At 38.0% G+C, this 15,254-nt stretch overlaps 1 protein-coding gene across 3 annotated transcripts in view; it reads right to left on the reverse strand.

Annotated features, from left to right (window-relative positions):
- MYPN (myopalladin) overlaps positions 1-15,254 on the reverse strand; it is a 76,915-nt gene that overhangs the window by 50,864 nt on the left and 10,797 nt on the right. Inside the window, exons 2-3 of one of the 3 annotated variants that reach the window (XM_065893859.1) lie at positions 13,664-14,571; positions 608-783 (exon numbers count right to left, since the gene is read on the reverse strand). In XM_065893859.1, coding sequence (XP_065749931.1) covers positions 608-783; positions 13,664-14,565 — 1,078 coding nt within the window. In that variant the 5' untranslated portion in view covers positions 14,566-14,571. Of the gene's footprint in view, positions 1-607; positions 784-5,328; positions 5,349-13,663; positions 14,572-15,254 lie in introns of those variants that run through there. The other 2 variants (XM_065893861.1, XM_065893860.1) reach the window with 2 other exon arrangements.

Raw genomic sequence — 15,254 nt, forward strand, 5'->3', positions numbered from 1 at the left:
CATCTATATCCTTTATCACACCCTGTAGTAAACCGGTAAAAATAATTGTTTCCCTGAGTTCTGTGAGCGACCTAGCAAATTAATTGAACCTGAAGAGGGGTTTGTGAGAACCTCCAATTTGTAGCCAAGTCAGACAGAAGTTGTGGGTAACCTGTCCACCTACTGCGTGGGATTGGCATCTGAAGGGGGTGGGGGTGAGCAGTCTTGTGGGACTGAGCCCTTAACTTGTTGGATCTGACACCATCTCCAGGTAGATGGGTCAGAATTGAGTTAAACTGTAGGAAACCAAATTGATGCCATGAAGAATTGCTTGTTGCTGGTGTGGGAACCACCTCCCCCATGAGACACACACACATTGAAATTGATGATCAGAATCATTTCATGTACCTAACATATTATATATTTTATTTATCTCATTTATTTTCTGTCTCTCCTATTACAATGTAAATGCCATCTATCCACGAACCTAGGGATTTTTGTCTGTTTGGCTCACTGCTGTTATCCCCACTGAAGAGTGTGTGGTAGAGCAGGCCCTCAATAAATACTTATATATTATAACTATATATCTTACTAGTAAGTGCCATGCTCCAAGAGTATTTTGCTTTACCTTCTATGTAAATCTCAGCAGAAGTTGAATCTGTCCCATAGATGTTAGAAGCAAAGCAGGAATAGCGTCCTGTGTCCTCTTCAAAGGCTTCAGCAATGGTCAGTGAGTGCAGTTTTCCTGCCTGGATGATGTGAACGTCTGGGGAATTTTCAAGCTCCTTGCCTTCACAGTACCACCTGCAAGGAAGAACATTGGCATGACTGAAATGTGAGAATTAATAACATAAATGGCTCCAGATATTCCCTGAGAAGAAAACTGTGGCAAACTTAGAGCCAAGACATTAAACAATCCATTATTATGATGTAATTTGGTTGTAACAATGAGAAGGAATGGCAGGATTCACAGTGACACTTTTTTCAGGAAATTAGCAAGTGGCTCCTATTAAGAATGATACAACTGAAAGAAGAAATTGAAGTGATGCAGCCACAAGCCAATGAATGCCAAGGAACGCCACCACCAGAAGCTAGAAAAGACAAGGAAGGAGTCTTCTCAGAGTTTCAGAGGGAGCACAGCCCTGCTGATACTTTGATTCTGGACTCCTAGCCTCCAGAAGTGTGAGACAGTAAATTTCTGTTGTGTAAGCCATTAAGTTTGTGGTACTTTGTTATAGTAGCCCTAGGAAACTAAAACAGGGGCCAGGAAATAAGATATAGTCATGTTGTTTGCATATGCATAAGGAAAACTGGAAAGAATGGAATGAAAATCAAAGTGGCTTCCTATTGGGGTGAGGGGAAACAAGATGGATGAAGACAGATGGGGTGAGGTGTCTCAGTGTACCCCTTTTTAGAATTGTTTTCATTTTTAAAGTAATAATTATTAATCAACATCATATTAAAAAGAAATTAGGTGGAGACGTTACCCTTATTCAATGTCAAAAATTAAGGAGTCGTGGCAATCGTTAATCTTTATTGTAATTTGAGATCTAACCACTCAGTGCTTGAACCCCTCCCTCCCACCATTTACAAAGCAAGATTCTAAAGCACATTTAAGAAAACTCACCTATTCGATGGCTTCCCAAGAGTTAAGCTTTTCTCTGCTGTTCCATAAGTATGTCATATTCACCCCTACATTCGAGCCTCTGCTCATGTGTTTCTCTCTAGCTGAGATTCTCTTCCTCACCTTTCAGCTACTGCAAATATAACTCATCCATCAGTTTGGCTCAGGCATCACCTCCTATGCAAAGCACCTTTTACCATCAATTCTCAATGATTGTTTACCTTTTTCTTTTTAAACTATACTGTGTCATGCAAGGCTTGATTATATACTGTCTTTTATAAAATAGCTCTTTATTGGAGTATAATTGCTTCACAATACCATGTTAGTTTCTGTTGCACAACAAAGCGAATGAGCCATATGCATACACATGTCCCCATATCCCCTCCCTCTAGGTCATCGCAAAGCACTGAGCCCATCTCCCTTATACTGTCTTTTATAATCCTCTATTTGGGGAATCTGTCTTGTCTCACCAATTTCACTAAATTGTAAGTTCTTTGAAGGTAGGGACGGTGGCTTACAAGCTCATGCAGCATCCACACTGCCTAGTCCAGTTTTCTGTACACTTTCTCCTTTGGCCATTACCTCATCCCTTAGTTTCAATTATCACCTCTACTTGGGATAACATTCAAACCTGCCTCCCAGCTCTGACTGCTGGATCCCTTCTCCCATCATTCTCCCTTTACTGTGTTGCACCCACATTGATCTTCTTTCTATTCTGTGAACACATTAAGCTACTCTCCATGTTAGGATTTTTGTACTTCCTGAAATCCTTGTCCCCCAGTCTTTATAAAAATAGGCCCTTCTCATCAGTCAGGCCTCAGTTCAAATGTCACCTCCTCAGAGAGGCCGTCCCTGAACCTCTTCCTAATGTAGCTTCTTTATCCTCAGACACTCTCACATTATCCTCTTGTGTTATCTTCATAGCACTTATTATTGTCTGAAATTATCTTATATGCTTGCTGACTTTGTTATTATTTGCTCCCCCTACTGTATTATAAACTCCACGAGAGGACCTTGTCAGTCTTACCAATATAATCCCACACTTACAGCAGCATCCTGGCACATAGTAGGTATGCAGAAAAATTGTGTTGGATTTGTTGAAAGACCAAATGATGGAAAGAATTGATAGTTAATATTTCGTAAGTATTTTATTTGCTTCATCAAATTCTCTGCCATTGTTTGATCTGTTGTGGCAGCAGCAGTACATGCAGCTGCTGAAATGGGTTTCTAAATCTTCCAAAGCATGAATCTCAGCAGGACCCCATGGAACTTGTATGAACAAACCCTCAGAGCAAGGTAGTTGTAAATACAAATAGTGAATGTCCAGAAAAACATGTGTTTATCTTTACTCTCTGCTGGAAATGACCCTAAAATGAGAATAAAGGAGGTTTTTAAAGGGATAAAAAGCACAAGGTCCAAAAGAATGGGAAGGGAGATAACAGCAGACCTGAGACCTCAAACACTTTTGGAAGGTGGAAAGCAGAATGAGAAGCGAGGAGAGTTGAAAAATCTGAAAACTAAGTGCCTACTTGGGGATGTCAGTGAAAGCAAGCAATTTGTGCAGCAAGTTTCAGGATTTAGAGATACAAGTTTGGGGGTGTGGAAACGCACTGACAATGGAGGAGGGAGATACAGAGCTTAAAATAGGGCCACTGATTGCAGGTTTAGAAAATGAACATTTAGATTCCCCCAGCAGGTTGCATCCTCTCTTCTGAGCAGTTAGGAGATGCCCCAGGCTGAAGGCTGAGTTGTTGGCTGTGTGAGTAGCTGCTCCATATTGGAGCAAGAGGAAGAAGGGTAAAACATAGATGGGCCTGGCGGCTTAACTGTGTGGAACAGAGTATTTAGGAAATGTTTTACAAATAAATTGGAAAACTGAGATGAATTGTCTTAGGACCACAGAGCTAAGCATATAAAAAACGAGACAGTCATCAACTCCAGGTGAAAATTAAAAGTTATACAAGCAAGGAAGCAGTCATTTTTCCCTATTGGGCTTGGCAGAAAATAATACTTTCATAGTAACAAGAAGTTAAACATTCAATTTTTTAAAACAAGAGTGTGCTATGATTATACTGAGGCAATGAAGGAAGGAACAATGGAGGTTCTGGTTTAGTGAAGGGGTGCTAAACCACCATCTTCTGGAACAGGAAGTAAAGAGCAAATAGCATCAGCATACCAAGCAGTAGTGCTTTATAAGCGTATTACAGTGGCTCTCTTTGCTTTCACTTTCTCTGAAGACAAAACTGTTTTCCTACAATACTAAGATAGTATTTGCCTTTCACTGTGTTAACATTTACACTGATGGTGCAAAAGCCACAGTGGGTAAAATTACTGGTGCTTCAGCAGCATAAAACTGAGTAGGGGTCATTGGGTTCTTCACCACCACACTTGCAGGTAAAAAAAAAAAAAAGCCAGGTTCACTTAAAAATGTCCTCAATGAAGCAGTAAAAATCATTACATTTATTGCATCTCAACCTCAAGTCCACATCTTTTTAACGTTCTGGGTGGCGAAATGGGAAGTAGCATAAAGCATTTCTCCTGAATACAGAAGAGCACTTGTGTGGCTTTTTAAGTTGAACTAGGCACTTAATGCATGAGGCAGTATCTTAACTTGAAAGAACAGCTGACAAATTATGGTTATTCAGATTTGGGTATTTGGCAGACGTTTTCTCAAAAATGAAGGAAGTAAGCCTGTTGTTTCGAGTAAAAATAACTGATCCCATTTGTTGCCAATGAAAAAATTTGAGCTTTCAAGGAAAAATTAGAGTTTTGGAAAACTTGTGTCTCCCATAGTGAGTTTAGGGCTTCCTAATACTTAAAGAGATTTTTAATGAAATCCATGATATTAACATATATGATTTTCTAAATATTATATAATAAAATGTGTCAACATTTGGAAGATCTACATTACTCATTTTCCAAATGACCAATACATGATGTTATCCATTCAAAGTTCAAGACAGACAGAGGGTTTTAGTACAGCATGGTACAAAAGTTCATTGGTATGGTTTCAGATTTCACATTGCAACTAACCTTTAAGAAACTACTGCAGTTGAATTTTCATGTAGTATCAAATCAGAATAGCCACATTATCTGAAAGGGCTATTAAAGTATTCCTCCTGCTTCCAGCTACATATCTGTACAATGCCAGATTTTTAAAGTTAACTGCAACCCAGACAACATATCGCAGCACACCAAGTGCAGAAGTAGATAGGACAATCTAGCTGTCTTCTATTACGCCAGACATTAACGAGGTTTGCAGAAAACGTGAAACAATGTCACTCTTCTCACTCAAATATTTTTTTGGGAAAATACAGTTACTTTTCATAAAATTATTTGTATGAGCATGTTTATCACTGTTATTTTAAAATAAGTAAGCAACTATTTAAAAAGTTCCTCAGTTTTAATTTCTAATATGATAATGATAGATATAATTCACATAGACAGAACCTCTTTTGCGTCTCAATAATTTTTTAGACTGTAAAGGGGTCCTAAGAACAAAAAGTTTGAGAACCACTGGCATATAATTTAGAAATCTAGAGGTGAATAAATAGGAAACTGCAAAAATAGTTGAAAATGGTCTGTTTTTTAATATTATTTGACTCGTTAAGCAATGTACCTGTATTAATTTGATAAGAGAAATATTTCAAAACAAACAAATACCTTCCCTTATATAAACACTATAAGGTTATCTCATTTCTTTGGATAACATTTCTCTTCTTTACCAAAATGAGAGTGGAAACATCTCTGAGCAATTGGACAGCTGGAGGCGATAAGTGGAGTGATTCAAATGCCCAAACTCTCTGTCAGAAACATTTTTGTCCTTACTCAGATGGCCAGGATGGCTTCAGCCAGCCCCAAAGGACAGCTAGTAACCACTGTCACTCTTACTTTAACACCATGACCCACAGAGAAATAAGGCACCAGTCAGGCTGCCTTCTGAAAAGAAATTAAAATTTACCCAGCTACTCTGAAGACTTTTGAGGGAAAGAAGGAAACATGCTCTCCTCAGACGTCTATCCACGTTAGGGAATGCTTTCATAGAAGTACCCTGCCCGGATGCATGTTTTTAGAACTCCAGATCTCCATGACACTTACAGAATGGCACTGGATGCCAGACATGATTCATGGTTCAGCAGAAATGAGTCAGTGATCTGGGGAAATGGGACAAGTCCAAATGATAAAGGAGGCTCCATCTTTAATGCACTAAGGACAGCTTGCCAGACCTGCTGATTTGGCTAGCTACCAAGCCTGGGAATGAAGACACTGAAGAGACACATTTTCCAGATTTAACTGGACTTTTAAGCTACATAGCACCATTCTGCTCTTAGGTTACTATTTTGTCTAAAATATGGTGTGGCTAAATATTATGACTCATTGTTTTAGCACATTAACAACTCCTAAACATTATTTGAATGTGTTATTGTGGCTCACCAGTAATAATGCTCATTAAAAGAATGATTACTGGGAGCCTTCGGTTAACCCTGACCCAGCCTTTCCAATGTCCCTGTCCCACCTCCTACTACTCCCTCTCTTAATACCTTGTTTGTTTACTTCACAGAACCTACATATCACTTATAATTATGTTTATTTATAGGTTTATTTGTTTAAGATCTCTCTCCCTTACTGGACAATAAACACCACAGGGCAGAGATTATCATTTTTGTTTGGTTTACCACTTGTTTATCTGGTTCCTAGCACAGCGTATGGCACGACATAGCCCTTCCAAAAAATGTTTGTTATATGAATGTTAAGCGAATGAATTCAAATTAAGATTATTGGAGCCTCTAGTCTGTTTCATTTTCATTTTTCAAGAAGGCTTGGGGACTAGATGCCTGATCTCTTAAGTAAAGAATGTAAGCCCTGAAATAGCCAAAAGGTAGTTTATTTACTTACTGACATCTTCAGCTCTCTCCATGCATCAGAATGACTCTTCATATAGAAAGTGCAACTGGAGTATATTAATAGTAGACATTTTCTAACAGGACTCAAAGTTATGTTGGATTTCGTAACACAATTCAATGTTTTGTATGTCTTGTTTGACCACTACTGAGTTAACGAACTTAAGTTTTCATGTCCAATGGCTATATTTCACTCATAGGAGTGTGGGGTTACAGGTGGGATGGTTATGTCTATGCTTTAACTTTTATTAACATTTATTGAGTTCTTCCAGGTGGAAAATTCTTGGTACGTTAGACTCAAACTATAAAAACCAAAACCATAAAGGAAACTTCAGTTAATTTGATACTAAAGTTAAAAATATCTAATTATCAAAAGATACCATAAAGAAAGATCAAATGGAGAGAGAATATTTTCATAACACACAATGTCAAATGATTAGTTTCCTAATCATATTTTTAAAATTCTTACAAATCAATAAGAAAAGAACAAACTGATAGAAAAACTAGTGAAAGATGTAAACAGACCCCTCATAGAAAATGAACCCTAAATGATCAATAAACATATTTAAAAAAATCTCAACCTCATTAGTTGAGATTTGTGAAAATGAAGATGAAAATCACAAGAAGCCTTCATACCTATCAGATTTGCAAAAATTAAACCGTCTGATAATATCCATATTACAATGTAGAAAAACCAGAACACTTATGTAATGTTGGTCGGAATGTAAATTGAAACAATTCCTTTGGAAAATAATCTGGTGTTATTATAAAGTCGAAGTTGTACATACTCTGCCAGCAATTCCATGCCTAGACATACTCGTGCACCAGGAGACTATGCTAGAACATTTATAATACCATTGTTCCTATTAGGAAAATAACTGAAAACAACCCAAATGTACATCAGTGATACAATTCTCTCACCTTACAGTAAAATACTATGTAGCAACGAAAGTGAATGAATGAGAGTTACACGCAGCATCACGGGTATACCTTTTAGAGAAAAAAATGCAAGTAGCAGAAGAATACGTACATTATGATTCCACTTACATAAGCATTTTACAACAGTAAAATTAAAAAAAATTTTTTTAAACTCTTTATTATGGAAACTTACAAATGTACACAAAGTAGAGAAGCTGTATTATGAACCCCCACGCACGCATCACTGAGCTTCAACAAACGGCAGATGTGTTTCTTTTATACCTTCCTCTTTTCCCCACTTTGACTTATTTTAATGTAAATATAGGACTTTGTGTCGTTTCACCTGTAAATACTTCTGTACCAATATTGTTTAAGGACATAAGGATATGTTGTAAAATTATGAAGAAAAACTGTTAAGAAAAATTTAAAGAGAAAACAAGATTTGGGCTAGTGGTTACCTCTGAGCAGGGAGGAAGGGACAGGATCAGGAAGACAGTAGATTTAAAAATGATAGTAAGGCGGGCACACAGGTATCTGTGCTATTATTCTTATAATATATCCATATTGTAGATATTCTTCAGTATCTGTTCAAAATGCACTTGTAAAACAATTCAGAAAATTCTGTCTGGTGATCCTTTTCCACTTTGGGAGTATAGATAAGGAGGTTGAGAGATTGAATAGAGAAGGTTAGTAGGCAAGTGACAGGGACTTCTACAGAATCCCTTGGAGATCTTGACTTGTAGCCTCTCGAGTTGGTGATGGTACAGAGGCTTTACCCAGCTCTTGCCTCAAAAACTTTTTTTTTTTTTTTTTTGCGGTACGCGGGCCTCTCACTGTTGTGGCCTCTCCCGTTGCGGAGCACAGGCTCTGGACGCGCAGGCTCAGCGGCCATGGCTCACGGGCCCAGGCGCTCTGCGGCATGTGGGATCTTCCCGGACCGGGGCACGAACCCGTGTCCCCTGCATCGGCAGGCGGACTCTCAACCACTGCGCCACCAGGGAAGCCCACCTCAAAAACTTTTAAGGTGAAAGGATATTTAGCATTGTCCAAGAGGGAAGAGCAAGAAGAGAGGGCTGCGTTGGAAACCACCAACATTTCCAAAGTTTGTGAGGGCAAAGATGTGGGTTTTCCCATGGGCCAAGTGGACACCACAGACATTAGCTTGGTTTTCTATCTCAAAACAGATCTACCTCAAAGAACCACCTGCTAGGGCGAGTGACACCAACAGAAAGAGGCTGTGAGGGGTGTACTGTTGGAGTAGGAACTGAGGAGCAGGTGCTAGAACATGAAGTAGAGATTACAACCTTCAGGTCAAGGAGCAGAGCAAGGGGCCAGCCCCCCGGGCGATGAGGTCTCTGTAGAGATTGCAGAAGTCCTCAGCACAGAAACAAACGGCACTTTGTTGTTAAAGCACCGATGTCTGGGCCTGTGCTCTAGAGATCCTAATTCAGTAGGTCCAAGGTAGAACCTGCAAATTTGCATATCCACCAAGGCTCCAGGTGATGCTGACCTGCTGGTCCAGGGACCCACTTTGAGTAGCTTGTTCTGGGAGGCTCTTGAAATCCAGCCTCTGTCCTCCCTCTCTGAACTTATCCCAAACCATTTCCTCCTCACTCTTTATGTTCTGGTGACATCAGTTCCTTCAGTTCCTTAAAGTTAACCATTGTCTCACTGCCTCAAATTTGTTATTCCCTCACCCTGCAACACTCTTCCCTAAATTCCACTTTGCTGGCCTAACTCCTAGTCATCTTTTATGTCTCAGCTTAAATACCACTTTTTAGGAAAACCTTCCCCAACCCATTCACAAGGTTTGGTCCCTTTGCTTTATGCACCCTCCTTTATAACATTTATCACAATTGTAATTACATAATCACTGGAATTTTTGTCTGTGTTCTTTTCTAGATTCTAAGATCCATGAAGGCAGGGAATTTTCCTTGTTCGCTGCTTTAATCCTATTGCCTGGAACAGTACATGGCACATAATAAACACTTAATACTTGTTGCATGAATGAGTAAATGAAGGTATATAGATTTTCCCTGAAGGTAGAAGAAAATGCCCCTAAATAAGGTAATGTTTTAAAATGTTTACATAATATTTTACATTACGTATCATATATAATTATTTATGATATTTTAAAATTTCCCTATATCATTTAAAACATCCTTTGTCTTTTTTTTTTGGTCACGCCACACAGCTTGTGAGATCTTAGCGGGTGCCCTTGACAGTGCAAACGTGGAGTCCTAACCACTGGACCGCCAGGGAATTCCCAAGCATCCTTTGTCTTTACAGCTAATTTATTCCCTCAGCACGCCACTTACAGGCAAATGTCCAGAAGTAGCAATAGCAAAAACTTAATAGCCAAAGCAGATATCAGCATCTATAAAAGGTAAATTTTTGCTGCTTCAGAGTGTTATGTACAAGCAAACATACTTAGTGTGACCCAGCTGTACATTCCTGGGAAAAGAATTTTGAGTCGGGATACAAAAAGGGATCATGGCCATTTGCTGTGAATTCCTGCAGACTCTTTCATCTGTGGGTAACGCATGAATGTATTTCAACTCCTCCAATGAAGCCATGTTCAAGATTAACAAGCTTTCAAAACAGCTAGCTTTAATGATATAGGATCCTACCCTTACAAAACAAAACAATTTCTTCCCAGTCAACTTGGAAATCAACAAATATAGGCAAAAAGGATTCTTCAGTTTGCTAAACTAGGGTTATAAAAACATGGGTAGAATACTGAGAACACAAAGAGGCACACACATACAAGGTTAGACTTCAGTTGCCAGGTGTATGTATTACATTTTCTTGCAAAAATAGCAAAAAGGATACTTTTCTTTTTGACTGTGTTTTCCTTTATGGCAAACCAAAGTGTCTCATTATTTTAATGCATTTTTAAAGGCGTTCTCCAAATCAAAATCTGTGCGTCTGGTTTCTATGGAGATGCTTTAGGAATTTCAGTGGTGAGCAAAAAGGTAGGACTGCATTCCCCCCTCCACCCCAACTCTCTTCAATCCCAGAAGCACTAATTTTATCTTTAAAAAGTGTGTGTGTGTTGCTATACAGCAGAAACTAACACAGTATTGTAAAGCAACTATACTCCAATAAAAATTTTTAAAAAAAGAAAAGAAAAAAAAGTGCATGTGTGTGTGAACTATGTATTGGGGTCATGTAACAGATTTACTGTGGGGAGAAAAACGGGAGGAGGAATTACTGCCAAAAGAAGGTTGGAAAACCCTGGCCCAGTCTAGCACAGCTAGAAGTTAGTTCCAAGTGTTACCTGTATTTATAGTCCCTTTGTAATGCCAGAGATACTGTGTCCAAATTTCCCAGTGTCCAGGGCATTCCTTGGAATGTCTCCAGTTCCACTACCCTCTCATTTGACCTTCAATCCTGCATTTTGACTGTCTACTGGATATGGTCCCTCCATCTCCTCAGACTCAAATCATCCACCTCCAGTTTCTCAGACCTTGACAGTGACCCCAGAGTCCTCTCAGGTACCCAGCTTCAAACTCATCCTTCCTATCTAGTCGGTCACCAAGTTCGGCTTGGTTTATTTTATTCTAAATATTGCTCTCTCACGTCTTTTCTCTGCTTTCGCACTACCCCTACCCTGGTCTGATCAGAGCATCTGATGCCTGGAATACCCTTCACAGCTTCCTAAGTGGCCTCATGGGTCCATTCTTTTGGGGTCTAACTCATTCTTCCAGACTAACTCTACTTAAATTCGCCCTTTCATCTTAGTACATCCTTATACACAACCTTAAATGTTTTCCACTTGCTTTTGAAACCACTTTTGAACTATTCTACTTTGCTTTCAAGGCTTTTCGAAATCATCTGGCTCCACTGTTTTCCAGTTAGTACAGTCTCCTCACTGTCATCTAAAGATACTATTACTATTCCAGCATCTGTACTTATGTAAACATGTTGAGTTGACCTGGCCTGAAAGGACCTGTCCCTCTGCCTACTTCTTCTGTCTTTTCTCTCATCTTTCCTCACCTGTTATCCCATGTTCGTCACATAGCCAAGTACTTGCAGTTCCCTGGAAACATTCGTCTCTAGGCCTTTCCCCTTGCTTTCCTCTTCCACCCTTAGTTTTATCAACTAAAGTGGCACCTCCAGCGTTAATGTTTCCTTCATCCTGCACTTCAGGCAAAATATCACATCTTCCTTTGAGCTGCCATTGCATCCTATACATACTTCTGTTACAACCCTTATTACACAGTATTGCAATGTTTTGATTATATGTCTGTCTGATTCCTCTATTAGACTGTGAGCTGCCCTCTTAGAAGAGTTTTAGACTTGGTTTCAAAACAAGGTCCCTGACCTCCAATAGCTCCCAATTGTTTTGTACCATCAATGAGTCACTTTAGTAACTCAGTAGGTATTTGTTGAATGCATAAATGACTTAAATTTCTACCTAACTTCTTCTTACTCTTCAAGGTTCAACTAAAATTCCCGTATGTCTCTGAAGTCTTCTTTGACCTTTCTAGTCCTCCAGCCCTTCTCTGAAGTCTGATAGTCTTATTGTTGTCCTATAAAAATTAGGATGATTTCTTTTTGTTGTCATTTTTTTTATTGGCGTATAGTTGATTTACAATGTTGTGTTAGTTTCTCCTGTATAGCAAAGTGAATCACTTGTACATATACATATACCCACTCTTTTTTAGATTCTTTTCCCATGTAGGTCATTACAGAGTACTACTATAGGCTAGAAGCCATGCTTGGTGCTCAAGGTCCAAAGATAAAACAATAGAACCCCTGCCCTCAAGGAGGTCAGTTGGGTAACTAAATAGTAAAATGTATACGCCACTGTAGAAATAATATTTAATATTGCCTTATGTTGACTCTGAAAAGCAAAATTCAATATATGAATATGTTTTTATACTAAAATCCCTTTAATCAATAGGAATACATAATTAAAGATATTATTAATACTAGTGCTATTATTACCCTATAATATGAATATTTTGCAAAAAGAAGATGAGGCCCTGCTTACATAACTAGAATAAATGTTAAATAGTATTCTAGTAGTAATTAGGTGGTTAGGGAGGCAAAGTAACTCTTATAGGACTCTAAATACCAGTAATTCTCTATAAAAGTAATATATTTCCAGCACATTATTCATATATTATTACATTATAATACAAGAGGTAGCAAATGTCACCCTGGGGGTTAAGACTGGATCCAGATTTTGTGGGGCCTGAAGCTCATAAAAGTGTAAAGACCTCTTAAAAAAATAAAATAAAATTAGAACACAAAATTAGATGTAGCCTGTGTACATGAAGAGCCTTGAAGCTTAGCTTTACTTACTTCCAGAAAAGCTGATGGTAGACACATAAAAGATGAATATCCCTTCTACTCATCAGTCATATTAGGGAAAGACTTTGGCATTAGGGAGAAGAGTGCTCATTAAGTGGATATCAAAACGTATATAATAAATACAATACATGTAAAATAAATCTTTAAATTGATCTTTATCACAGCCTTATTCTTCCTTTATTCTATCAGACTTTATTCTATTATTTGCTTTCTTTTTAATTGAAAAAATACCACAGGTATTCATTGAGTATAGGTCATAAATACTTTGTTTTTTAAGTTACAGGCTGTAGATCTGTGCTAATGCATGTTCATTAGCCACATGTGGTATTGGGCACTTGAAATGTGGCCAGTGCATCTGAGGAACTGAATTTTTAATTGTGTTTAATTTTAATTAATTTAAATGTCAAAGCCGATACTCAGTTCAGTTCTTACAGAATTTTTAAGTATGTTTGGAACAACTTGGGTCTTACAATCTACTTTTTCAACTACATTTTTTTGAAATCTAAATGCACATTAAGTATTTCCTAGGAAAATTTAACATCCAAACTGAGATGTGCTGTTAAGTGCAGAATTCACCTTGAGTTTTGAAGCCCCGGTGACAAAAGGAATGTAAAATATCCTACTAATAATTTTTATATTGATTACATGTTGAAATGGTAATATTTTTAATATATTGGTTAAATTATATATTTTTAAAATTAATTTCACCCAGTTCTTTTTATTTTTAAAAAATGTGATGACTAGAAAATTGTAAATTGAATGTATGTCTAATATTACACTTCTATTAAGACAGTGTTGCTTTAAACTCTGACTCAAAGGGAGTATATAAGTTTTGAAACCACATACGTGAAAGATAAAATGAGGAGGATCACAGTAGATGGAAAGTAATTACCAAACATTACTAATGGGACATTTTTACCTTACTTCAGGTGGTGGAATTCCTACCACTATGCAATCCAACTGTACTCTGGTTCCTTCTGGAACTTCTCTGCTCCGTAACTTTTGAGTGAACCGGGGAGGTTGCCCCAGAGGTTCTTCATAGTACAAAGACGAAGGAGAAGACCCTGGGGTGGTGTCTCCCCCATCTGCCTCACTGGCAGCCTGCTCAGCTTCGCGCCTCTTGGCTTCCTGCTGTTCAAGGGCATGGTTCACTTCATTATCCCTGGTATCTGCAGGGATGGGGATGGGAACAGAAGATCTTTCTCTTCCTTCTGATAGATCTGAGAAACTGGAGCTGTTTTCCTGCATAACTTTGCTTTGAGATTCCAGTTTATTCTTGTGGTTTTTGCAGGCACGAGGTCTAATCCTTTTGGAGCTATGGGCTTTGAAAAGGGATGACAGCTCTTCAATGAAATCGGCAGCCTTATTTAAGAATACTTTTTTGGACTGGGTTTCAGAACTATACTGTGGCCTTTTTGCCTCCTGGAGGCTCTCTTTAGAGTTGGTAGGACTTCGAGAGTTATCCTGGCAGAAGTTAGGGTCCAAACTTGATTTAGGTGAGTGTTTCATCTGATCAGAAGAAAAACATCTTCTAGCATGGGCTTCATCTGCTTTCTCCAAAGGGTCGTGATTGATTGCCAGTCTTGCCAGATTGACACTTTCATCTAATTCTTCTTGGCTCAGAAAGGCTGAAAGATCTGGAAGGTCATCTTGGCCTCCTCCACCTTCAGCAGCTCCAGAAGGACTGCCAAAATGGAAAGAGTTGGAGGAAGGCTCTGCTCGACTCCTCTCATTGTTTCCCTGATGTCTAGTTTCAGCTAAATAGCTCTCTCTTAGAAGCTGAGATATGGAAGTAGAAGCTTCTAGGCTGTCGTCTTGCATGCTGTCACAAAATAACAATAATAACAAAAAGTTTGGATCATTTCTACAGAATAACAAGTCTATGTTTATTACAGCATGATAGATGCTTAAGAACTTAAATATGAAAGTAAAAATTGCCTAGTTTTGATACTTTCACAAAATTTACTTTAAAGACTTAAAGATTATTATTCTCATATTGTAAAATGGAGAGCAACTGAAAGAGGTTTCCCTGAAATTGGAAATAAAAGCATGGTGATTATCACTTTATTAAATTCTTTAAATACAAGTTCAATTTTGAAAGCTATGCTATAACTATAGAGATATTAAATACAGTTTCTAAACATAATTTTGATAATATCTCTAAAGGGTTTTTAGTTTTAAAGTGCTTTCATACACAGAGAGTTTTCTCTCCATCCTCTCCCCCTTACCCTGAATGTAATAAAATAACAGAAATTAAAAGATGTTGACAATATAATCTCATCTAGTTATTGAAAATATAAACTTGATCTAGCTCATGAAAATAAATAATGCTTTTATTTTATGACTAGAGACAAGTTGTTTAAATTCAGTGTTGTTTTTAGGCTCAGTGTGCTCTTGAAAACTATAATGATTTAGCTTTTTCAAATAAGGTATAATTATTTTAATTTCTACAAAGGTGTGAGTTAGAGCGTAGGTTTTTAAAAAATCTCTTAAATTAACATTGGTGAAGA

Source organism: Phocoena phocoena, chromosome 16 (genome assembly GCF_963924675.1).
Source record: "Phocoena phocoena chromosome 16, mPhoPho1.1, whole genome shotgun sequence".
Lineage (NCBI taxonomy): Eukaryota > Metazoa > Chordata > Mammalia > Artiodactyla > Phocoenidae > Phocoena > Phocoena phocoena.